General features: G+C 42.5%; 1 protein-coding gene across 1 annotated transcript in view; it reads right to left on the bottom strand.

The window, feature by feature from the left end:
* LOC112219685 (integrin alpha-2) overlaps positions 1-23,820 on the bottom strand; it is a 36,764-nt gene extending 12,944 nt beyond the window's left edge. Inside the window, 18 exon segments of the mRNA XM_042302063.1 lie at positions 1,620-1,730; positions 3,654-3,802; positions 4,361-4,524; positions 5,204-5,334; positions 5,850-6,053; positions 6,900-7,043; positions 7,381-7,476; positions 7,784-7,972; positions 8,146-8,219; positions 8,367-8,532; positions 8,783-8,933; positions 9,742-9,890; positions 10,141-10,268; positions 10,775-10,889; positions 11,229-11,320; positions 13,014-13,123; positions 15,797-15,920; positions 23,377-23,820. Of these exon segments, the coding sequence (XP_042157997.1) occupies positions 1,620-1,730; positions 3,654-3,802; positions 4,361-4,524; positions 5,204-5,334; positions 5,850-6,053; positions 6,900-7,043; positions 7,381-7,476; positions 7,784-7,972; positions 8,146-8,219; positions 8,367-8,532; positions 8,783-8,933; positions 9,742-9,890; positions 10,141-10,268; positions 10,775-10,889; positions 11,229-11,320; positions 13,014-13,123; positions 15,797-15,920; positions 23,377-23,425 (2,346 nt within the window). The 5' untranslated portion in view covers positions 23,426-23,820.
* Between the last annotated feature and the right edge of the window lie 2,254 nt (positions 23,821-26,074).

The following is a 26,074-nucleotide window of genomic DNA, read 5'->3' as shown; positions in this document are numbered from 1 at the left end:
CTCAACCCTAACCCTAACTTAATGTCTATATCCTAGCCTCAACCCTAACCCTAACTTAATGTCTATATCCTAGCCTCAACCCTAACCCTAACTTAATGTCTATATCCTAGCCTTAACCACAACCCTAACCCTAACTTAATGTCTATATCCTAGCCTCAACCCTAACCCTAACTTAATGTCTATATCCTAGCCTCAACCCAACCCTAACCCTAACTTAATGTCTATATCCTAGCCTCAACCCTAACCCTAACTTAATGTCTATATCCTAGCCTCAACCACAACCCTAACTTAATGTCTATATCCTAGCCTCAACCCTAACCCTAACCTAACCCTAACCCTAACCCTAACTAATGTCTATATCCTAGCCTCAACCCTAACCCTAACTTAATGTCTATATCCTAGCCTCAACCCTAACCCTAACCCTAGCTTCATGTCTATATCCTAGCCTCAACCACAACCCTAACCCTAACTTAATGTCTATATCCTAGCCTCAACCACAACCCTAACCCTAACTTAATGTCTATATCCTAGCCTCAACCACAACCACAACGCTAGATTCATGTCTATATCCTAGCCTCAACCACAACCCTATGTCTATATCCTAGCCTCAACCCTAACCCTAGCTTCATGTCTCTATCCTAGCCTGAACCACAACCCTAACCATAACCCTAGATTCATGTCTACATCCTCGTCTCAACCACAACCATAACCCTAGCCTCGTGTCTACATCCTCGTCTCAACCACAACCATAACCCTAGCCTAATGTCTACATCCTGGTTCAACCACAACCATAACCCTAGATTCATGTCTACATCCTGGTTCAACCACAACCATAACCCTAGCCTAATGTCTACATCCTGGTTCAACCACAACCATAACCCTAGATTCATGTCTACATCCTGGTTCAACCACAACCATAACCCTAGCCTAATGTCTACATCCTGGTTCAACCACAACCATAACCCTAGCCTAATGTCTACATCCTCGTCTCAACCACAACCATAACCCTAGCCTCATGTCTACATCCTCGTCTCAACCACAACCATAACCCTAGCCTAATGTCTACATCCTGGTTCAACCACAACCATAACCCTAGATTCATGTCTACATCCTGGTTCAACCACAACCATAACCCTAGCCTCATGTCTACATCCTGGTTCAACCACAACCATAACCCTAGCCTAATGTCTACATCCTGGTTCAACCACAACCATAACCCTAGATTCATGTCTACATCCTCGTCTCAACCACAACCATAACCCTAGCCTCATGTCTACATCCTGGTTCAACCACAACCATAACCCTAGCCTAATGTCTACATCCTCGTCTCAACCACAACCATAACCCTAGCCTAATGTCTACATCCTGGTTCAACCACAACCATAACCCTAGCCTAATGTCTACATCCTCGTCTCAACCACAACCATAACCCTAGCCTCATGTCTACATCCTGGTTCAACTTTGATCATGACTAGGCATAATCATGACACTTTGATATCAAATAATAGTCTAAAACGACAATATTTTCATTCCTACTAACAACTGCAAGCAATTGCAACATCAACATATATTTAATGTACATCCCATATTATTGATATTTTAATTGAGTGGTAACTCACAAAGAACTCCCAGGCAGTGGGACTGAGAACATCCAGAACAGGACTGGAGTCTGGGTCCTGCAGAGTGATGTCCACACGCAGACCGATTGAGCTCACAAAGTCAGGGGCCTCCTGTCAGACAGACAAGCAAAATATAGGAGTTTATGTATTAGTTTCATTCATTTGACTACAAACCTAATTCTCATCAGCGGGATCAGAACTCAATTAACTGATTGGAATTGTATAAGTATCCAAAAGAAAACCACAAGATAATACAGAAAAGTGGGGCATTGTTTTTTTTTCATCATCATACATACAGTGCCAGCCAAAAGTTTGGACACACCTACTCATTCCAGGGTTTTTCTTTATTTTGACTATTTTCTACATTGTAGAATAATAGTGTAGACATCAAAACTATGAAATAACATATATGGAATCATGTAGTAACCAAAAAAGTGTTAAACAAATCTAAATATATTTCATATTTGAGATGCTTCAAAGTAGCCACCCTTTGCCTTGATGACAGCTTTGCACACTCTTGGCATTCTCTCAACCAGCATCATGAGGTAGTCACCTGGAATGCATTTCAATTAACAGGTGTGCCTTGTTAAAAGTTCATTTGTGGAATAAATTTCCTTCTTAATGCTTTTGAGCCAATCAGTTGCGTTGTGACAAGGTAGGGGTGGTATACAGAAGACAGCTCTATTTGGTAAAAGACCAAGTCCATATTATAGCAAGAACAGCTCAAATGAGCAAATAGAAACTACAGTCCATTACTTTAAGACATGAAGGTCAGTCAATCCGGAACTGTTGTGTTTCATAAACCATCAAGCGCTATGATGAAACTGGCTCTCATGAGGACCGCCAAAGGAAAGGAAGACCCAGAGTTACCTCTGCTGCAGAAGATAAGTTCATTAGAGTTACCAGTCTCAGAAATTGCAGCCCAAATAAATGCTTCAGAGTTCAAGTAACAGACACATCTCAACATCAACTGTTCAGAGGAGACTGCATGAATCAGGCCTTCATGGTTGCTGCAAAGAAACCATTACTAAAGGACACCAATACAAAGAAGAGACTTGCTTGGGCCAAGAAACACGAGCAATGGACATATGACCGGTGGAAATCTGCCCCGTGGTCTGATTAATCCAAATGTGAGATATTTGTTTCTAACCACCGTGTATTTGTGAGATGCAGAGTAGGTGAATGGATGATCTCCGCATGTGGTTTCCACCGTGAAGCATGGAGGAGGTGTGATGGTGTCGGGGTGCTTTGCTGGTGACACTGTTTGTGATTTATTTAGAATTCAAGGCACACTTAACCAGCATGGCTATCACAGCATTCGGCAACGATACACCATCCCATCTGGTTGGCGCTTTGTGAGACTATCATTTGTTTTTCAACAGGACAATGACCCAACACACCTCCAGGCTGTGTAAGGGCTATTTGTCCAAGCAGGAGAGTGATGGAGTGCTGCATCAGATGACCTGGCCTCCACAATCACCCAACCTCAACCCGATTGAGATGGTTAGGGATGAGTTGGACCGCAGAGTGAAGGAAAAGCAGCCAACAAGTGCTCAGCATGTGGGAACTCCTTCAAGACTTTTGGAAAAGCATTCCAGGTGAAGCTGGTTAAGAGAATGCCAAGAGTGTGGAAAGCTGTCATCAAGGCAAAGGGTGGCTACTTCGAAGAATCTAAAATCTAGAATATATTTAGATTTTTTTAACACTTTTTTGATTACTACATGAGTCCATATGTTATTTAATAATGTAGATGTATTCCCTATTATTATACAATATAGAAAATAGTAAAACTAAAGAAAAACTGAGTAGGTGTGTCCAAATGTTTGACTGGTACTGTACATACAAGTAAACATTAACATCTTGGTAATGTTCCTGAAATAAGATCAATTGATTGATTTTTAAGAGTTTGTTAAAAGGATGTTTCTTCCATTATAAATTAACACAGTAATTCAACAAGGCCTGACAAAGGAGAAAACACAGACACACCTCATTCAGCAAATCAGCATCAAACCTTTTCATATTATCTTTCTTTACCTGGACAAAGACCTCTAGTGTCTCACAGACCTCCCTGGTGGAAACCCGGATGTCTTTCTGCAGGACTCTCTCTGAGTTCCTGAACTGACCTCTGGAGGTGACACGAGACGACTGGAGCTCAGCATCTAGGGTCAGGTTGAACCTGATAGCTGAGGTGAGAAGTAGCACAGGCAACAAGACATAATTAGAGGGAGATACTAACACAGAGACAGAGACACACAGAGAGAGAGAGAGAGAGAGAGAGAGAGAGAGACAGAGACACACAGACACACACAGAGAGAGAGAGAGAGAGAGAGACAGAGAGAGACAGAGAGAGAGAGACACAGAGAGAGAGAGAGAGAGACACACACAGAGAGACAGAGACACAGAGAGAGAGACAGAGACAGAGAGAGACAGAGCGAGACAGAGACACACAGAGAGAGACAGAGACACACAGAGAGAGACAGAGACACACAGAGAGAGACAGAGACACACAGAGAGAGACAGAGACACAGAGAGAGACAGAGACACAGAGAGAGACAGAGACACAGAGAGAGAGAGAGAGAGAGAGACAGAGACACACAGAGACACACAGAGAGAGAGAGAGAGACAGAGAGAGAGAGACAGACAGAGACAGAGAGACAGAGACACACAGAGAGAGACAGAGAGAGAGAGAGAGACAGAGACAGACAGAGACAGAGAGAGAGAAGAAAAGAAGCAGGGCTTACCCACAGGTCCTACAGGTATCTTGGGCCTGAAGGTGGCGCTGAAACAGACTGAGGTGTTGAAGCAGGACACCAGCCTCCCACTGACCCTGCACGTCTTACTCAGGATGCTGACCGTGTCAGGGTTGAAGGTTGCCCTCGCTGTCACCACGGCCATACCCCGAGACCTGGGAGAGGTCATAATCAGTGAGTCATAATCATATATCAAGCTAACTGGCTCTTTTATGTTTTTGAATGACTACATCTACTGAGACATGCTTCAATCACAAGGCAACTACATGAGTCATGAGTCAACTTCAGATTGGTTAATGTGTTGATTAACTGATTGGCTCATTGGTTGACTGATTGATTGATTGATGTATTGATTGTATAAGTGGTTAGTAGCAGTGTCAGATCCAGATGAGAATGGTCAGCATAATCCAATCTCTTTAAACCAAATCCACCCAGCTGTTTTGCTCTCTAGATGGAGTGTGAGGAGGTGACAAGACTAAATGCTTTCCCACAGTTATGTAAGAGAAGGCTTTCCATGAGGCGGCACATCTCACTCAGTCAACTAAAACTTGAGGAGATACAGTAAGTATAAGATGTTTCTCTCAGAACCTACTGTAATTTCATTTCTTTGGGTTTGGAGTTATTGTGAACCAAAATAAGTTGTTCAGCTGCAAAGAACAGCTGCCAATGTGCTGATATCAAGTCTAAAGTTAACACTGTAACTCGAGTAGATAACTTGTGAGACGCGTGTGTTTTGAGGGAAACCAAATGATTTAGTTGTTCCCCGAAAGAGCAGGGTTAAGAAAAATACAAATAAATAATTTTTATAGAAAGAAACGACTGAGCGAGTCTCACCAGAGCTGGACCACCATTCCATAAGCCCCCACTGAGACATCTGGTATGGTGTCATCGTTTAAGTCGGAGCTGGCGTCCATGGACCTCCCGAAGTACTGCAACGCAGGGTCCAGCTTGGAGCCCAGGATTTTCTGAAATGAACAGGATAAAACATGATTTTACCCTTGATCCCACATCAGATGCTCACGTTGGCTGAATTCCATCAGATTGAGAAACACTTCTAGTGAATCCCAAAGCATCAGATAATTATATGTAGACACAACAGGTTCAGTTGTGACATGGCGGTGGGGCAGGAGTGGGAAAATTTCTTGGCTCGAAGGCCACGTCGGGATTTAGAAACTCAACAGGAGGCCGCACAGATTTTAAAAAATTGCAGGCCAGAAAAATGTCAGTTATTAAAAATATATAGATCTATTATCATTTTTATATACTTTCTATGTCGTTTTAGACGTTCAAGTGTGGCCCTTTTCATCCCAAAACACCCCCCCCCACCATAAAAGTAATTTTTTTATTAAAACCTCCCGCGGGCCGGATTGAATGGGCTCGCGGCCCGTAGTTTGCCCACCCCTGTGCTAGCGAGTGACAAGAGCTGGGATAAGGTTGCGTTGAGTGATAGCACTGAGCACAATCCTCAACCCGCAGCTACCTGGGAATACTGTGTCCTGAGTCTCTTCTTGTCCCCGTTGAAGACATAGATTACACCTTTATTGTTGTCTTCCAGTGGGGCTCCCACCACCACATCACTGTAGCCATCCATGTTGAGGTCAGGCACCGCTGAGACAGACATCCCAAAACGAGCGTTCTCCACTGGGGACGGACCCTTCAGGAACCCCTGAACACTTAGGATGCCCTAGAAGCACCAGTGGAACACAAACAATGAATATTTCTGTACTTTAGGAAGTTTCAAAAGATCTTGAAACCACTCAGAGAATGAAACCACTGTGCTCAGAGAATGAAACCACTGTGCTCAGAGAATGAAACCACTGTGCTCAGAGAATGAAACCACTGTGCTCAGAGAATGAAACCACTGTGCTCAGAGAATGAAACCACTGTGCTCAGAGAATGAAACCACTGTGCTCAGAGAATGCCGTGTGTACACCGGAAATTAATCCATTAGATGAAATGTACAGTGGTGGGTCTGCACTCAAAAAATATAAACCATTTTAAGGAAAATTTGTCTGGCTGACTTGGTGTACAGTGCACCAAGTCAGCCAATGACGGGAACGAATAGCAAAAATCGGCTTATATCTCCCTCACTAACTTTAAACATCAGCTATCTGAGCAGCTAACCGATCGCTGCAGCTGTACATTGCCCATCTGTGAATAGCCCACCCAATCTACCTACCTCATCCCCATATTGTTTTAATATACTTTCTGCTCTTTGCACACCAGTATTTCTACTTGCACATCATCATCTGCACATACATCACTCCAGTGTTAATCTGCTAAACTGTAATTACTTCGTTTCTATGGCCTATTTATTGCCTTACCTCCTCACGCCATTTGCAAACACTGTATATAGACGTTTTCTATTGTGTTATTGACTGTAAGCTTGTTTATTCCATGTGTAACTCTGTGTTGTTGTTTGTGTCACACTGCTTTGCTTTATCTTGGCCAGGCAGTTGTAAATGAGAACTTGTTCTCAACTGGCCTTCCTACTTAAATAAAGGTGAAAGAAATAAGATGTGTGGCTTACCTTTGTGAAGGAGAGGAGATGGACTTTCCCAATCTCCTTCTGCTGTTCGTTCATGAACATGGGAGCTCCAACCAGTAGTAGATCAGACACACCATCTTTATCCACATCCAGAGGACAGAGTACGCTGCCGTAGTAGGAGCCAATCTACAGAATTGAAAGCGCATACAGAAAACTATTAAGAGGAACATATGTTTTGAATCAATGAGCAGAAACAAAGGATGACGACGTTTACGAAGCAGATGGGAACAAATCGGACAAGTCAGATATGATAGATCATTGGAGAGAGAGAGAGAGCGAGAGAGAGATATATACTGTATGATAGATAGAGATAGTAGAGAGCCATAACATCTGACAACACACCAATTGACGTGCTCTTCTTTTCAATATGGTTCATTTAGCAAACACTTTCATCCAAAGCGAATTACAGAACTGTCACCATTGTCAACCGCTCTTCTCTTCCATTTGAATCAGAGAGCCTTACCTGGTCTCCCCTCTGGGAGTCGATGACGGTGGGTTGTCCCTTGCCGTTGATGATGTACACTATGACCTGTCCAGTGTGGTTGGACCGAGCCACATAGTAGCGCCATCATTCAGCCAGAGTAGCATAGGACAAACGTACTGTCTAGTCACAGCCTGCCATCATTCAGTGTTGTCAGCGCTAGTCACAGAGTAGCCTGTGCAGAACAGCCAAACGGGATATTATGGACAAACGTGTAACAATGTCCAGCGCTAGTAGTCTTACTGCCAGTCACACTGTAAATAAAGATCTCTATTGTTTGAGCTTCAATACACATTCAAAGGAAGTTAGAAATTGTTGGAAAAGCAAGAGGCCTTAGAATGGCTTGGTGTTGATGAACTCATAATACAATAGCACAACATCAAATGAAGATAAAGGAGACAATATTGACTCGTAGATGATTGCAAGCTCACTTACCTAATAGTGAGCTGTGGTTTCTGTCCTCTAGAATTCTCTCAAAGGCCGTCTTGGGGAAGATGTCCGATTTCTGGGTGGTGTAGTGAACCACAGTACCACTCCAGCCATAGGCCCCCACTGCACCCAGCATAATCATGTTCTGTAATGTGAGCGAGAAGAGTACCTGTTAAAAACACACTAAGTAATGTTCAGGTACCGCTTATGAATGTGTTATGAATGTGTTACGAATGTGTTACGTAGACACCCGTGAAATAAAATGCTACCAAATAGACTAACTGATTTAAATTAAGAGTTGGGGTTTGTATCCCATACCTGCTTCTTGGTTTGGTGGGCACTGAATCCCACTTGGGACATCTCCATCTGAAAGTCACCACCTTTCCCAGTACCTAACCCCCACAGAAAACACAACGGACAGGTTGGGTTAAGTGCAATAAAGTGGCCGTGCTACTATTTCTGGTTTTGTAAATGGTAACTCATTCTTGTTCGAATGGACCGCGATACAAATTCAGCGTTGCTTTAGAACACAACTTTACCCTCAATGTTGAAGATGCGGTCTCCCAGAGATCCAGCGATCTCGAGCAGAGCCTCCTCAGCTGATACGTTGAAGAAATACCTATCTGTCGGGGTGCTGGCGATGGACTTGATCTCCGCAATCAGGTTCTTAGTGTCAATGTCATTTCTTATGTAATACCCAAGGACCTAGAAGAAAAACAAACATAATAAAGAATTAGTTTTAAAATCATTGCTATTAGAATGAAAGGGAAGATTGATATACCGTAATAATAATAATGCCATGTTATAGGGGTATCAAAGGTCTCAAACAGTAAATGTTAATACCTCACACTCAACACTGTATATCCAGGTGTCTTTTGCTAAAGAGATTTTATGTCAACGAGAGACTAACCTGGATAAATAAAGGATCAACCAAATAGGTGGGATATTTACTCACAGCAATACCAAAGCGGGTGATCTTCTCACTCTCACACTTCCTGATGACGTCGTCTCGGAGGTTCTTGTCGTGAGACTCTCCGTCCGTCACCACCACCATCACTTTGCTGGCTCCGGGTCGAGCTCCGTTCCCGGGCAGGAACGCGTTCTGTCTGAGACACGAGGTCAAAAAAGTGTCCCATCTCAACATATTCCAACCCAATTGAATACCCAATTTAAAGAAACAGCTTCTAAAACATTTGTTCGGAACACATTTCATTGTGTTGTATTTCCATTCTATTCCATTCAAGTGCTCAATTCTAACCCCATTTGGGGGAGGGGGGTATGTACAGAGAGATTCTAATCCTGTTATTTTTCATAAATATGTTGAGAGAGTCAGGATATATATATTTAAATTACATGAGGGTCACGATCACTTACAAATGTAGGATATTTTTGTATTTAAAAAAAATAGTTTTTGTGGGTGGATCAGCTTTAATATTGTGGAATGATTGTTGCTTTCATCAATGTAATCGTCTGCATCATTGGGATGTAGGATCTTAATTTGAGCCACTTTTCTACAGCGAATAATCCTGCAGCAACAGAAAATGGGAATTATTATGTGGCTTCTAATTACATTTTTTTGTAGGGCTTGATCTGACATTTTAAAGTGGAAAGTTTGACATTTTAAAGTGGAAATGACAAACTTTAGAAGCCTTTGTAAACCTTGAATAGTCTACAAGTTTGCATTTCCTGCTGTACAGGAAAATTTGCAGCAACAAAAGAGTGATCCTAAGGACCCATTGACTAGCAGAGAACAGGAGGAAATGCCTTAGGCTTGCCTCCCTAATGGCACCCACATAGTGTACTATTTCTGGCCAAAAGTAGTGCACTATGTAGGGAATAGGGTGCCATTTGGGGTGCAGCATTTAGACTATGTTGACACTGCAAGAATAGAAAGTGTTGTAGACTGAGACACACCGAGCAAATTCAATGGCGCGGAAGGTGTTTGTCTCCAGGCCTTCCCTCTGTAGAATGTTGGCTGCAGCCGCAATGATCGAGTCTTTGGTTTTGTAGGCGTTCAGATGGAATTCAACGACTGGCTCAACCCCGTACTGTATAATACTTGCCTGAAAACATGAACATAAAGTCAACAAAAACAGATAGGGATAGATCATTTACTCGGGCCAAGATTCAATCCGACTGCGGGTGGTCCACTATGCAGCTTTTAAAGGCGATCTCCGACTGAGCTGATGTATGCAGTGTTAACCATGAATGAGATCTCTGCGGATGGGGGGGAACATGGCCTTTAAAAGATGCATTGTCAATAACCTCGACAAGTAGCAAATGATATACATTGATAACTGTGAGCACACTTACCTGAGTATTATCTGGTCCAATATCTAAATTCTCCAACAGTTTCTTGAGGAAAGCCACAATGGGTGGCCAGGGATATATACTGTTGGATCCATCCACAATAATAGCAATATCCATTGGACCCCCACAAGCTGGAAAGACAAGATAAGAATTGAGTTCATGTCAACACATTTTCCATGGTAATGATTCAGAACTCCAACCACAAAGGGGCGTTAAATATGATATACTGTAGGACTGAAAGCTAGAACCCTTAGTTGCCACATCCATTTTTCTACAGCTGTGTACCCATTGGTTCTTGAAGAATAGAACTTAGAAATGCCTCACCAGCATAGTTCAACTTTTTGGTACCCTATCAGAACACAAAATGTAAGCTTGTTTTACGGCAATGTGGACACTTGTGAACAACATAAATGCAAATAACCAATACAGAGCCTCAAATTGTGGTGGCAAATGTACATCCGTGGCTCTTTCTATGAATTTGAGAGTGGTTACCTATCTCTAGCCCCATCCGTTAGCTTTTTAGCAACACGGGGGCACTTTGTTATTGTTTCAAATGAGGACTTTAATTTATACTTTTAATCAATGGTGAAAACAATACATAACTCGTAGGATATTTCAAATGATGAAGGACTCTTACTTTGAAGGGCGGGTGAGAACGAAGACAGGGGGTTGAAGAGAGGGTTCACTTCTGCACAGATCCCTGGGTAATAATACTGGCTGCCACACTTCTGAGCCCACAGGGGTCCACATGTCTACCAGGAGAACAAGACGGCGCGCAAGATATAAGGTAAAACATCCAAAACAACATTACATTCAGGCTATCAATCCCAAGTCCCTAAACATGTGGGATTGATTGACTGATAAGATCTTATATGAACTCTCCAGCTGCAGTGATGTTAAAGCTGTTGATCATGATGAATCTATCTTGTGTGGCTGTAAAGAATCAGATGCAATGATTCCAAACCTGTTAACTATGAATATGTCTTGTGTGGCTGTGCGGGTGAGGATTAGGGTTAGGATAGCTAGAAGGGTTAGGGTTAGGATAGCTAGAAGTTCGATACAGATGTAGTGGTGTATAAAAACAGGTTTACCATGAACTTATCTTCTGTAGCTGTGTGGGTGAGGGTTAGCCCCAGACTCATGTTGACATTGATGTTCTTCACTGTTGACATGCTGACTGAGTCTGAAGTACAGGAGAGAGAAAATACATTGTTACGGTAACGAATACATTCTCATGGTGCAATTACAGTGCTCAACATTCATGAACACACACAATGAGATCTTGCAACACTCCGAAGAACACAGTTCCTTTTCTAACCACAGTGGCCATCGCTCTGACTGACAGACTGATTTGACCGGGTTCAAATGGGATTGAAATGGAATAATGTGATGAAACACAAGCTAATGCTAGGCGATACAGCGACTGATAAAAAAGTGCAGGTGTTTATAGAGATACAGAAGGGGAGAAGGAATAGCTAGCCTGGGTGCTAGCCTGTTTCTGCTCCCTTGCCAACACGTTATGGAATGGAAGGCCAATTCCATGTTTGGTTTGACAATAAGAGCAATGGAGTTGGCAAGAGCACAAACAGATCTGGGACCAGGGCTAATGAATAGCTGGAGCTGTTTTAATGTCGTATGAAACGTATAAATGTCTTACTCTGCAGGTTGAGCACAAACAGATCTGGGACCAGGGCTATTGAATAGCTGGAGCTGTTTTAATGTCGTATGAAACGTATAAATGTCTTACTCTGCAGGTTGAGCACAAACAGATCTGGGACCAGGGCTATTGAATAGCTGGAGCTGTTTTAATGTCGTATGAAACGTATAAATGTCTTACTCTGCAGGTTGAGCACAAACAGATCTGGGACCAGGGCTAATGAATAGCTGGAGCTGTTTTAATGTCGTATGAAACGTATAAATGTCTTACTCTGCAGGTTGAGCACAAACAGATCTGGGACCAGGGCTAATGAATAGCTGGAGCTGTTTTAATGTCGTATGAAACGTATAAATGTCTTACTCTGCAGGTTGAGCACAAACAGATCTGGGACCAGGGCTAATGAATAGCTGGAGCTGTTTTAATGTCGTATGAAACGTATAAATGTGATATATGAAGTATGTATGAAGTATGTCTTACTCTGCAGGTTGAGTATGAAGTATGTATGAAGCATGTCTTACTCTGCAGGTTGAGTATGAAGTATGTCTTACTCTGCAGGTTGAGTATAAAGTATGTATTAAGAGTACGAAGTATGTCTTACTCTCTAGGTTGAGTATAATGTATGTATTAAGAGTACGAAGTATGTCTTACTCTCCAGGTTGAGTATAAAGTATATACAATATGAACTATGTCTTACTCTGCAGGTTGAGTTTAAAGTATATACAATATGAAGAGTATGAACTATGTCTTACTCTGCAGGTTGAGTATAAAGTATATACAATATGACGAGTATGAAGTATGTCTTACTCTCCAGGTTGAGTATAAAGTATATACAATATGAACTATGTCTTACTCTGCAGGTTGAGTTTAAAGTATATACAATATGAAGAGTATGAACTATGTCTTACTCTGCAGGTTGAGTATAAAGTATATACAATATGACGAGTATGAAGTATGTCTTACTCTGCAGGTTGAGTATAAAGTATGTATTAAGAGTACGAAGTATATCTTACTCTCTAGGTTGAGTATAAAGTATATACAATATGACGAGTATGAACTGTCTTACTCTGCAGGTTGAGTATAAAGTATATATAATATGAAGAGTATGAAGTATGTCTTACTCTGCAGGTTGAGTATAAAGTATATACAATATGAAGAATGTCTTACTCTGCAGGTTGAGTATAAAGTATATACAATATGACGAGTATGAAGTATGTCTTACTCTGCAGGTTGAGTCTCTGGCAGCCTGAACTGGACCCTCTGATCTCACACTTGTAGATGTCTCCTTTCCTGTCCTGGTTGTATCCACTCCAGGGAGAACCAACCAGCAACCTGGGGGAACACACACACATGCATGCATACAGACAGGCAGGCAGACAGACAGACAGACAGACATTTGCATACTGATTACATAATAATTACAATGGCATGTATGTCTAAATTACACACAATTATTGGTAGCTCATACCATTGTTAGGGAGTACACTGATGTTACTGTCCTTGTACTTCATATTTGGATACAGTACATACATTCACAACAAGACAATGACAGTTAGAGTTTTTCATTATCTACAGATGTGGAAGGTAAACACATACTCTACCAAGGTCATCATTAACAGTTAACCTTAGGGGGGAAAGTATAATAAACACCTTAACCCTGAAGGGCAAACTTCAAACATTTACATTTGTTGGTTGCTTTTAATAAAGGTTTTTGTTTTTAATGGCAACCCTTCCAAATAGCCTATTGGCCTGAAGGTGGCTTCTAATTGGAGATTTGGAGATGACCCTTGGCCTTTTCTTTGCCTCCTAAATGATATTTCTCACTGCGTGTCGGGGCAAGATACACTTGGGTCCGCGACCAGGGAAGTTTACCACCATGCCAGTGGTTTTAAATGTCCTCATTTCGGCCATAATGGCGGTAAGCGGTGTATTTTTATTTTTTACACATGGTCTGTCAACAACCATTTGTCTCTTTTAATTTGGGAGTTCTATGCCTTTTCCCATGGTGACGGATAACGGATTTTACACGCGCGTCCTCTATTTTTGTCTCTCCATTGTTTTGAGTGTACAATATCGCTCAGTATTTGTATTGTTTATTTTATACAGCCTTTTTTTGGCTCATATTTATCAAGGGTGCCTATATTTTCAGTCATGACTGTGTATCTTTTTTTGGTCAGGACACAGTGTGTTGGTGTGATATTAAACCGAATAAAGACAGAATAGAAGCCCAAAGCATGACCTCTGGTATCAGTAGTATGCAGGAGAATAGGCTTGTCAGATAACAGCACTTCCTCGACCATGCTAGTTTCTACAGATATTAACATGTATTCCACTGGTTACAGCTGAATAAACATTTCAGTTCCATATATGAACTTGGAACACATTTGCCACGTTTGGTTTCTCCGAATATCCCAAAACTCCCAGACGCTCCTACTGACTTTGTGTTAGAGCCAAAGCCCTCACTGCGTGTCGGGACAAGCACTGACCCAGTGGTTTTAAACATCCCATAATAGTGGTAAGCTTTGTATTTGGTTTAGAGTTTTTTATTATTATTATTTTTTTACACATTGCCTGATTTCTGAAAGGCAACAACCATTAGTCTCTTTTAATTTGGGAGTTCCGACGCCTTTTCCCATGTTGATGGGATGACAACTAAAGAAACATTATGAACTTGGTACACGTTTACCAATGGTTGGTATTCGTGTTTCGGTGTGGTTTCTCCGAATATCCCAAAACTCCCCTATGCCCCCACTGACTTTGTGTTAGAGCCAAAGCCCACATTCTGAGACAGGAGGCAGCCAATTAGACAAAGGGAGAGAACTGTCACCTAGCCATCTCTGTGATGTCATACACTCTCTGTGATGTCATACACTCTGGCTTCCAACGCAACAAGGCACCTCTTTTCTCTGGGGTTACGAGGTCTTTATGCCTCTCATTTCAAATGGGGTATTTATCAAGATTACAAATGACGAAACCGTAAACCTCATTTTGTCAAAACCTAGTCTCGTCCACCAGCCAGCTCTCTTCCTGTTGAGTCAGTCCGGGGACGAGGTTAGTCAAAACCTAGTCTCGTCCACCAGCCAGCTCTCTTCCTGTTGAGTCAGTCCGGGGACGAGGTTAGTCAAAACCACATTCAATTGAAGTCCACTTAAGTCCTTGACGCAATTATACAACCCATCATCAGCCTAAGTGGTGGACATTTAGTTACTTGTGTTTCTCAATCATTTCCCTCCCTCAAACCTCAAGTTAAATGTTTCTCAGAGCCCTTTCCTTTGTCAACAATGTTTCCATCCACACATAGTTAATACGCCATAGGTTAACCCAGGCTCAGTCTCCATGTTTGTTTATGACGGGAAACGAAAGGAAGGCAGCTATGTCCCTGGAGAGATGTATTCAAAAGAAAAATGTCTCCTCTGAGATCTCCCGGATGCAGACAGACGGCACTACGGACTACAGGAAGTGTGTGTGTGTGTGTGTGTGTGAGCGAGACGTGAACCCAAGAACCCTGTCTGTGACGTCTGCTCTGTGGTGATCAGCAGTATAACTCTATAATGTGTGTGTGTGTGTGTGTGTGTGTGTGTGTGTGTGTGTGTGTGTGTGTGTGTGTGTGTATAGTGTTGAAGTGCCTGGATCCTGCTCCATTGCCAACCCTGCTGAGGGTTGTGACCTACTGTAAGAACAGGAACAGCATTAGCTTGAGAAAACGGATGCCCACCGCAGAGGTTCCAAATCCAGCAGCTACACAACAGTTCTGGATCTCTCAGACCCAAACGAAGCTCGGGCTTGTTTTTAGCTCTCCTGGCCCCTGTACGGCGTGCGAGAGTGATTTGGACACAGTGCTACTGTCGTAACTGTACATCAGCACAGCGTAGTGCAAGTGTGCATCTGTGGACGTGCTGAGATGCTGTTCTTACCATGTCAGAACGTAACACTGTCTAGCACTTTCTACCACTCTGTACTGCATGTGTAGGGCGGCCTATGCATGACTCCATAGTCTCGTCTCACCATTTTCCCTGGTGATTTCTGAACTGTTTCACGGTGTATCCAAACTCCTCGAGTGCAGGTCCAGAGAATACCTTGGCTCCTGCCGTCCCCACATTAAAGGATAGGGACCGGGGGATGCTCCAACCTGCAGAGGGAGAGCGAGAGAGAGAGATCACACTGCTATCATAAATAACACTCTCCTCCACCACAAATATGCTACAGCAGCGAGGTTCAGGGTTGTGTAAGACGGGGGAGATGAATTGAATGTCAAAAACAAAAACAAAAAGACACCACACCTTCTTCATCTGTGATATGTGCTATGAGGTGCTTAGCTTTTATGTGTGTGTGTGCGCATGTAAGTGCGCGTGTGTGTGTTTTCCTTGTTCCCAGGATACTATGGCTGTACCAGGAATAACAACAAATTCCTAATACCAACGGCAATGCAGTGCTATGGAGTGTCAGGTTTTGCGATAGTAAAGATGTCAGAGACATTCAAACACATCCTTCAAGGCATAACACCTTAGGCATCCATAGTGAAACGTAAAGAAAGTATTTTTCCACCATGTGAACTGAAGCTCAAAATATAACGACAGTGGTAATAACACTCAACTCTTGTTTTTAGACGACCTTGCTAGCATTTATCACAATTCACACATACAGCAGACCGAAGTGCTCTCGTTGCTCTATTGTGAAAGCAAGGTAAGGATTTCAACGGCCTTCCATTTCCCAACGGCACTTGAAGATGGATTCGACTAGAGATCTGGATCTGGCTGCGTGTGATCCCCAGTCTGGACTAGTCGAAGCACGACAGCGTGCACAGATTGCTGGTCTAAGGTGCAGACGTGTCAGTGCAGTGGCTGCTTACAGAGGACACACAGTACCCGAGGGGGCCTATTGAGATGAGGGTGAGTGATATCAATCCACTGGCGAGGCCTTTCGGGACGACAGAACGACAAGTCACGTCACGGCACCATCCATAAGGTCTATAACGACGCTGAACAGAGAGACGCTGAGTAAGAATAGAAACACTTTTTTGTTTGTTGAGCTAACACCCGTTCCCTTTTCCCGCACTACACTTGTCTTGTCTTACCAGCACTGACTTGGCTGATAGCTGCTTTATTGAGGAAAGGTTTTACTCACTATGACCGTTGTCTTACAAAGCTACAAGTCGCTCTGGGTAAGAGCGTCTGCCAAATGACCAACGCTTAAACACCACACTCAGGTTAAGTTCACATACCATACAGGCCTAACCTAACACAGGCCAGGTGAACTTTACCCTTCCAAACAAATAGAAATAGGGATCCCGGTTCCGTAATTGCAGCATTTTCCTCCATACTACTAGACAGCTAAGATATGATAGTATAGTCACTTAAGTGCTATCGTGATTCAGCATGTTTTCAATGAGTCACATCACATCCAAACACTAAAACAGGGCTGTGAGAGGGCCAAAGGCTCCAAGTGACACCATATTCCCTGTGTAGTGCACTACTTTAGACCAGGCTATTCCCTATGGGCCCTGGTCAAAAGTAGTGCACTACATAGGAACTAGGATGCCATTTTGGATGCAGACTTGAGATGATTCCACCTGCTAGACAAGTGGCGGGGCAGACATCTTAGAACAGGATGTGAGCAGGTGACGATCACCTCATTAGTCACACACGTGAGTTGTGGTCACACTGATGGATGTTTCTTGGCTACTACACGATTTCTGTGTTATTTCATTGTGCCGATGTCTTCGCTGTTATTCTACAATGTAGAACATTGTAGAAGGCTGAATGTAGAACATTGTAGAAGGCTGAATGTAGAACATTGTAGAAGGCTGCATGTAGAACATTGTAGAAGGCTGAATGTAGAACATTGTAGAAGGCTGAATGTAGAACATTGTAGAAGTAAAGAGAAACTCTGGAATGAGTAGGTGTGTCCACACTTTTGACTGGTACTGTACATGTGAATGTACACAGACCGACCTGAATGTAACACAGAGAGAATGAGAGAGAGAGAGGAATGAGAGGTGTGTCCACACTTTTGACTGGTACTGTACATGAGACCGAGACCAACACAGAGAGAGAGAGAGAGAGAGAGAGAGAGAGAGAGAGAGAGAGAGAGAGAGAGAGAGAGAGAGAGAGAGAAAGAGAGAGAGAGAAAGAGAGATACAAAGAGAGATACAAAGAGAGATACAGAGAGAGATACAGAGAGAGATAGAGATACAGAGAGTCCCCACTGGCCCTGGGTAAACCTTGCTGATTCAGTCCCAATGTGGTTCCAGCCGGCTGGGTGCATTGTGTGCAGCAAGCTAGATAACCCACTTTAGATCCCTGCTCTGTGACTGACTGAGCACCTCATTGGACAGTGGCTGGGTAGCGGAGGGCTCTGGTGAATCCATGTCTATTGGGAGTTTATTTGATTTGATTCAATTTATTAGGATCCCCATTAACCGACGCCAATGGCAACAGCTAGTCTTACTGGGGTTCGACATATAACGAGAAAGACATTATATACAAAATACTTTACAATTTGCATACATTGAAAAATATGATCATGCAGTATGTGTGTGCATCTATTCGTTACACATACATGTCAGTACATACACACAACAAGTAGGTCACATGTCAGTACATACACACAACAAGTAGGTCACATGTCAGTACATACACACAACAAGTAGGTCACATGTCAGTACATACACACAACAAGTAGGTCACATGTCAGTACATACACACAACAAGTAGGTCACATGTCAGTACATACACACAACAAGTAGGTCACATGTCAGTACATACACACAACCAGTAGGTCACATGTCAGTACATACACACAACAAGTAGGTCACATGTCAGTACATACACACAACAAGTAGGTCACATGTCAGTAAATGTCAGTACACACAAACAAGTAGGTCACATGGTCAGTACATACACACAACAAGTAGGTCACATGTCAGTACATACACACAACCAGTAGGTCACATGTCAGTACATACACACAACCAGTAGGTCACATGTCAGTACATACACACAACAAATAGGTCACATGTCAGTACATACACACAACAAGTAGGTCACATGTCAGTACATACACACAACAAGTAGGTCACATGTCAGTACATACACACAACAAGTAGGTCACATGTCAGTACATACACACAACCAGTAGGTCACATGTCAGTACATACACACAACAAGTAGGTCACATGTCAGTACATACACACAACCAGTAGGTCACATGTCAGTACATACACACAACAAATAGGTCACATGTCAGTACATACACACAACAAGTAGGTCACATGTCAGTACATACACACAACCAGTAGGTCACATAGGGGAGAGGCGTTGTGCCGTGAAGTGTTGCTTTATCTGTTTTTTGAAACCAGGTTTGCTGTTCACTTGCGCTATGAGATGGAAGGGGGTCCTATGCACTCATGGCTCTGTATAATACTGTACGTTTCCTTGAGATTGTTCTGGACCTGGGGAACTGTGAAAAGACCCCTGGTGGCATGTCTGGTGGGGTAAGTGTGTCTGTCAGTGCTGTGTGTAAGTTGACTATGCAAACTATTTGGAATTTCAACACATTGATGTTTCTTATAAAAGCAAGAGGTGACGCAGTCAGTCTCTCCTCAACTCGTAGCCAAGAGAGACTGGCATGCATAGTATTGATTTTAGCCCTTTGATTACATTGAAGAGCTAGACGTGCCGCTCAGTTCTGGGCCAGCTGCAGCTTGGATTTTCTTTGGAGCACTTGACCATATGACTGGACAATAATCAAGAATAGAGGTCGACCCATTAATCGGCATGGTTTCAAGTTTTCATAACTTGAAACGGACGATTTCAAGTTTTCATAACCATCGGTAATCTGCATTTTTGGACGCCAATTATGTCCGATTACATTGTAACCCATGAGGAAACGGCAGGCTGACCACCTGTTACGCGAGTGCAGCGTCAAAAGGACCCTGTGGCTGCAAGGAGCCACGGTAAGTTGCTAGCCATCATTAAACTTATATTATAAAAAACAATCAATCTTCACATAATCACTAGTTAACTACACATGGTTGATGATATTATCTTCACATAATCACTAGTTAACTACACATGGTTGATGATATTACTAGGTTAACTAGCTTGTCCTGCGTTGCATATAATCAATGCGGTGCCTGTTAATTTATCATCGAATCACAGCCTAATTCAACTTCGCCAAACAGATGATGATTTAACAAAAGCGCATTCACAAAAAAAGTACATTTGTTGCACAAATGTACCTAACCATAAACATCAATGCCTTTCTTAAAATCAATACAGAAGTATATTCTTTTAAACCTGCATATTTAGTCAAAATAAATGCATGTTAGCAGCCAATATTAACTAGGGAAGTTGTGTCACTTCTCTTGCATTCAGTGCAAGCAGAGTCAAGGTATATGCAACAGTTTGGGCCTCCTGGCTCGTTGCAAACTGTGTTTCTTCCTAACAAAGACCGTAATTAATTTGCCAGAATTTTACCTTATTATGACATAACATTGAAGGTTGTGCAAAGTAACAGCAATATTTAAACTTAGGGATGCCACCCGATCGACAAAATACGGAACGGTTCCGTATTTCACTGAAAGAATAAACTTTTGTTTTCAAAATGATAGTTTCCAGATTTGACCATATTAATAACCAAAGGCTCGTATTTCTGTGTGTTTATTATAATTAAGTCTATGATTTGATATTTGATAGAGCAGTCTGACTGAGCGGTGGTAGGCAGCAGCAGGCCTGTAAGCATTCATTCAAACAGCACTCCACTGCATTTGCGAGCAGCTCTTAGCAATATTTGATTCACAGCGCTGTTTAGGACTTCAAGCCTATCCACTCCTGAGATTAGGCTGGCAATACTAAAGTGCCCATAAGAACATCCAATAGTCAAAGGTATATGAAATATAAATGGTATAGAGAGAAACAGTCAACGCGTCACAATTCCTATAATAACTACAACCTAAAACTTCTTAACTGAGTTTACAATTGGTTCATTCATCCCCCTCCTCTCCCCTGTAACTATTCCCCAGGTCGTTGCTGCAAATGAGAATGTGTTCTCAGTCAACTTACCTGGTAAAATAACAGATAAATAAATAAATAAAAACTGGGAATATTGAAGAACTGGGAATATTGAACCACCAGCTTTCATATGTTCTCATGTTCTGAGCAAGGAACTTAAACGTTAGCTTTTTTACATGGCACATATTGCACTTTTATTTTCTCCTCCAACACTGTGTTTTTGCATTATTTAACCCCAAATTGAACATGTTTAATTATTTATGAGACTAAATAGATTTTATGTATTATATTAAGTTCAAATAAAAGGGTTCATTGTTCATTCAGTATTGTTGTAACTGTCATTATTACAAAGATATATAAAAATTGGCCGATGAATCGGTATTGGCTTTGTTTGGTCCTCCAATAATCGGTATGGGTGTCGGCGTTGAGAAATCATAATCGGTCGACCTCTAATCAAGACCAGATAAAACTAGAGATCGTGCTGGTCATGTCAGGTGGTCAGTCAAATCTGTAGTCCCTGAACCAATCTATGCTGTCCTTTTCACCATCTCTAACATTTCAAACAGCTGCATGGCATGATAGCGAACCTGGCTTGTTTAGGCGGGTGAGAACTGCAGTCGGCATCTCTCTCAGGGAAAACAGGGAGGAACCATGCCATACATTAATATACAGTTGCCTAACTGTGTCATTTTAACTACGCTTTGAAACTCTTCGGGCAAGAGTCGAAAGAATGAAGTCGGTGGCTTTCAGAATGTTGTCGCAGCACGCCCACCTTACACACCTCTACAAACCTCTGCCAGAGAAGTAGGTGTGTCCTCCTCCTTCGCACAGCTCATTGTAAACTTCATCATGAGGATACACTGTATATACAAAAGTATGTGGACGCCCCTTCAAATGAGTGGATTCAGCTATTTGAGCCACACCCCTTGTTGACAGGTATATAAAATCGAGCGCACAGCCATGCAATCTCCAAAGACAAAATATTGGCTGTAGAATGGCCTTCTTGAAGAGCTAAGTGACTTTCAACGTGGCACCGTCATAGGATGCCACCTTCCAACAAGTCAGTTCGTCAAATTTCTGCCCTGCTAGAGCTGCCCCGGTCAACTGTAAGTGCTGTTATTGTGAAGTGGAAACATCTAGGAGCAACAACAGCTCAGGCGCAAAGTGGTAGGCCATACAAGCTCACAGAATGGGACCACAGAATGGGACCACAGAGTGCTGAAGGGCATAGTGCGTAAAAATCATCTGTCATTGGATGCAACACTCATTATCGAGTTCCAAACTGCCTCTGGAAGCAACGGCTGCACAATAACTGTTTGTCGGGAGCTTCATGAAATTGATTTCCATGGCCGAGCAGCCACACACAAGCCTAAGATCACCATGCACAATGCCAAGTGTCGGCTGGAGTGGTGTAAAGCTCACCGCCATTGGACTCTGGAGCAGTGGAAACGCTTTCTCTGGCGTGATGAATCCCGCTTCATAATCTGGCAGTCCGACGGAAGAATCTGGGTTTGGTGGATGCCAGGAGAACGCTACCTGCCCCAATGCGTAGTACCAACTGTAAAAATTGGTGGAGGATGAATAATGGTCTGGTGCTGATTTTCATGGTTCAGGCTAGGTCCCTTAGGTCCCTTAGTTCCATAGCAACAGTTTGGGGAAGGCCCTTTCCTGTTTCAGCATGACAGTGGCCTCGGGCACAAAGCGAGGTCCATACAGAAATGGTTTGTCGAGATTTGTGTGTAAGAACTTGACTGGTCTGCACAGAGCCCTGACCTCACCCCATCGAACACCTTTGGGATGAATTGGAACACCAACTGCGCACCAGGCCTAAGCTCCAACATCAGTGCCCGACCTCATTAATGCTCGTGGCTGAATGGAAGCAAGTCTCCGCAGCATTGTTCCAACATCTAGTGGAAAGCCTTCCCAGAAGAGTGGAGGCTGTTATAGCGGCAAAAGGGGGGACCAACTCCATATTAACACATGATTTTGGAACGACATGTTCGACGAGCAGATGTCCACATACTCTTGGTGATGTAGTGTATGAGCATGCCTGGCTGACAATCATTTTCATAGCTTCAGGCAACAGAATATCTCACCGGGTTGCCAACCCAGCTCTCACCTGAGAACAAATGGAAATGCAATAGAGCCTGATCTAACCTGCAATAGTGCTGCTTTCCCAACACTCTTGACGTTCAACTGCAGAAAACACTCTCTTTCTAAGGGATAACTAGTCCTAAAATCACAATACACCGCACTCCAAATGCAGTCTTCTATTCCCGATATTCATAATATCTTAAATATTTTGGTACCCCTCCAGCCTCATCTGCACTGACATGTTTTCAAAGGAATGTCACTGAGAGATTGAAGCAACGTTATCTTGTGCCCAGGTATCTCAGGGGAGCCTTTAGAAACGTGTATATACTTTCCATAGAGAGCCAACTAGCGTAATCATAGCGTTGATACAATTGCATCAGTAGCCTGTATTGCACTGGAATATCTCTGGCACTTGACACGTTTAGCAAAATAACGTTTTCTAATCTTAATCTAAATCCATAGAAGTGCAAAAGTACTTACATTGGATCAAAAGCAACGTCAAAACAGTCCTCTTTGGATTCAACTCCATCGTTCCAAGAATGAGAAAAAACTAGGTGATGAAAGCGGGCGCCTCTTCGTTCCCCGTGCAGTTTTAACTTCAGCAGACCTCTCACCGTTGTTGAAGTTCAGAACCGGGCGCTCGGGTCGGTTGACACTAGTTATCGAAGCCACAAAGTAAAAATGGATATCATAAAAATGTATGGGGGGAAAAAAGCTTTTTGGTCTTAACATAAGGTTGTGGTTAGGCACAAGGATAGCAGTGTGGTTAAGGTTAGGTTTAACATCAGATTTTTTAGAAGAAACGTTTTGGAAATAGGCGAGGTTTAGCCATAGCTTTGACTTTGTGGCTGTGGTAACTAGTAACAGCCTGCTCAATACGGCAGAGACAACGAGGGTGCTGACATTTCAAGGAGTAGCATACAAATACAGGACTACGCTTTTATTTGGAGAGAATGACACCAACATGAACAAGCCCCTTTTAATATCACATGTTAAGCCCATTTGAATATAACTTGTCTGAGTGAAAAGGCACCTATGAATTAGGGCCCGCCCTAGCCATTTTTTAAAAAACATTTTGTAAACTGGAGCAACATTGGATTTTCTTTCACAAATCCCTTTCTAATTTTGTAGACTGTGGTTGTGTCTTTATTTTCTTAGTTACTCAACATGAAGTTTACTAGCAAAGACACATCTCACATGGTGACTTCATAATATAACACTGCACCTACAACAGTCACACTGTGGGATGTGGTGAGGTATGTGTGGTGACAGTGTGTGAAGTTCTCTGGGACCATTCTATACAGGCAGGAAGTGCTTTATCTTCTCTAGACTCCTTATAAGATTATCCGTTCAAGATAACTATCTGCTGTATACTGTACGAAACGTGTAGATTCAATAGTTGTAAAGATGGGGAGAGGGCTGTCTCCAAAAAGCATGTCCTGCAGGCTCTAGTTTTGTCTAATCTTAATTATTGCCCAGTCGTGTGGTCCAGTGCTGCAAGGAAAGACCTGTTAAGCTGCAGCTGGCCCAGAACAGAGCGGCACGCCTTGCTCTTCGTTGTTATCAAAGGGCTGATATAAACACTATGCATGCCAGTCTCTCTTGGCTAAGAGTTGAGGAAAGACTGACTGCATCACTTCTTATTTTTTATAAGGAACATTAATGTGTTGAAAATCCCATCGTTTGCATAGTCAACTTACACACAGCTCTGACACACACATTTACCCCACCAGACATGCCACCAGGGGTCTTTTCACAGTCCCCAAATCCAGAACAATTTCAAGGAAGCGTACAGTATTATAAAGAGGCATTTTTTGCATGGAACTCTGTTCCATCTCATATTGCTCAAACGAACACCAAACCTTGTTTAAAAAACCCAGATAAAGCAACACCTCAAGGCACCTCCCCCTTATTTGACCCAGATAGTTTGTTTATATGTATTGATGTGTGCCTTATTTTTAATTTTTTTATTGATGTAGTTCTGTCCTTGTCTACTAATGTTCTGTATGATATCATGTTTCATATAGTTGTGAAGCAGCATGACAGTGTCTCTTCCCTCTCAGAAGGTTGACAACATGTTTCATATAGTTGTGAAGCAGCATGACAGTGTCTCTTCCCTCTCAGAAGGTTGACAACATGTTTCATATAGTTGTGAAGCAGCATGACAGTGTCTCTTCCCTCTCAGAAGGTTGACAACATGTTTCATATAGTTGTGAAGCAGCATGACAGTGTCTCTTCCCTCTCAGAAGGTTGACAACATGTTTCATATAGTTGTGAAGCAGCATGACAGTGTCTCTTCCCTCTCAGAAGGTTGACAACATGTTTCATATAGTTGTGAAGCAGCATGACAGTGTCTCTTCCCTCTCAGAAGGTTGACAACATGTTTCATATAGTTGTGAAGCAGCATGACAGTGTCTCTTCCCTCTCAGAAGGTTGACAACATGTTTCATATAGTTGTGAAGCAGCATGACAGTGTCTCTTCCCTCTCAGAAGGTTGACAACATGTTTCATATAGTTGTGAAGCAGCATGACAGTGTCTCTTCCCTCTCAGAAGGTTGACAACATGTTTCATATAGTTGTGAAGCAGCATGACAGTGTCTCTTCCCTCTCAGAAGGTTGACAACATGTTTCATATAGTTGTGAAGCAGCATGACATGAGAAGGTTGACAACATGTTTCATATAGTTGTGAAGCAGCATGACAGTCTCTTCCCTCTCAGAAGGTTGACAACATGTTTCATATAGTTGTGAAGCAGCATGACAGTGTCTCTTCCCTCTCAGAAGGTTGACAACATGTTTCATATAGTTGTGAAGCAGCATGACAGTGTCTCTTCCCTCTCAGAAGGTTGACAACATGTTTCATATAGTTGTGAAGCAGCATGACAGTGTCTCTTCCCTCTCAGAAGGTTGACAACATGTTTCATATAGTTGTGAAGCAGCATGACAGTGTCTCTTCCAACATGTTTCTCAGATGACAGTGTTGAAGGTTGACAACATGTTTCATATAGTTGTGAAGCAGACATGACAGTGTCTCTTCCTTCCCTCTCAGAAGGTTGACAACATGTTTCATATAGTTGTGAAGCAGCATGACAGTGTCTCTTCCCTCTCAGAAGGTTGACAACATGTTTCATATAGTTGTGAAGCAGCATGACAGTGTCTCTTCCCTCTCAGAAGGTTGAC

The sequence above is a fragment of the Oncorhynchus tshawytscha genome, linkage group LG20 (genome assembly GCF_018296145.1).
Source record: "Oncorhynchus tshawytscha isolate Ot180627B linkage group LG20, Otsh_v2.0, whole genome shotgun sequence".
In the NCBI taxonomy this organism is placed as follows: domain Eukaryota; kingdom Metazoa; phylum Chordata; class Actinopteri; order Salmoniformes; family Salmonidae; genus Oncorhynchus; species Oncorhynchus tshawytscha.
The sequence above is the reverse complement of the archived record's forward strand: the minus strand, read 5'-3'. Positions and strand labels throughout refer to the sequence as shown.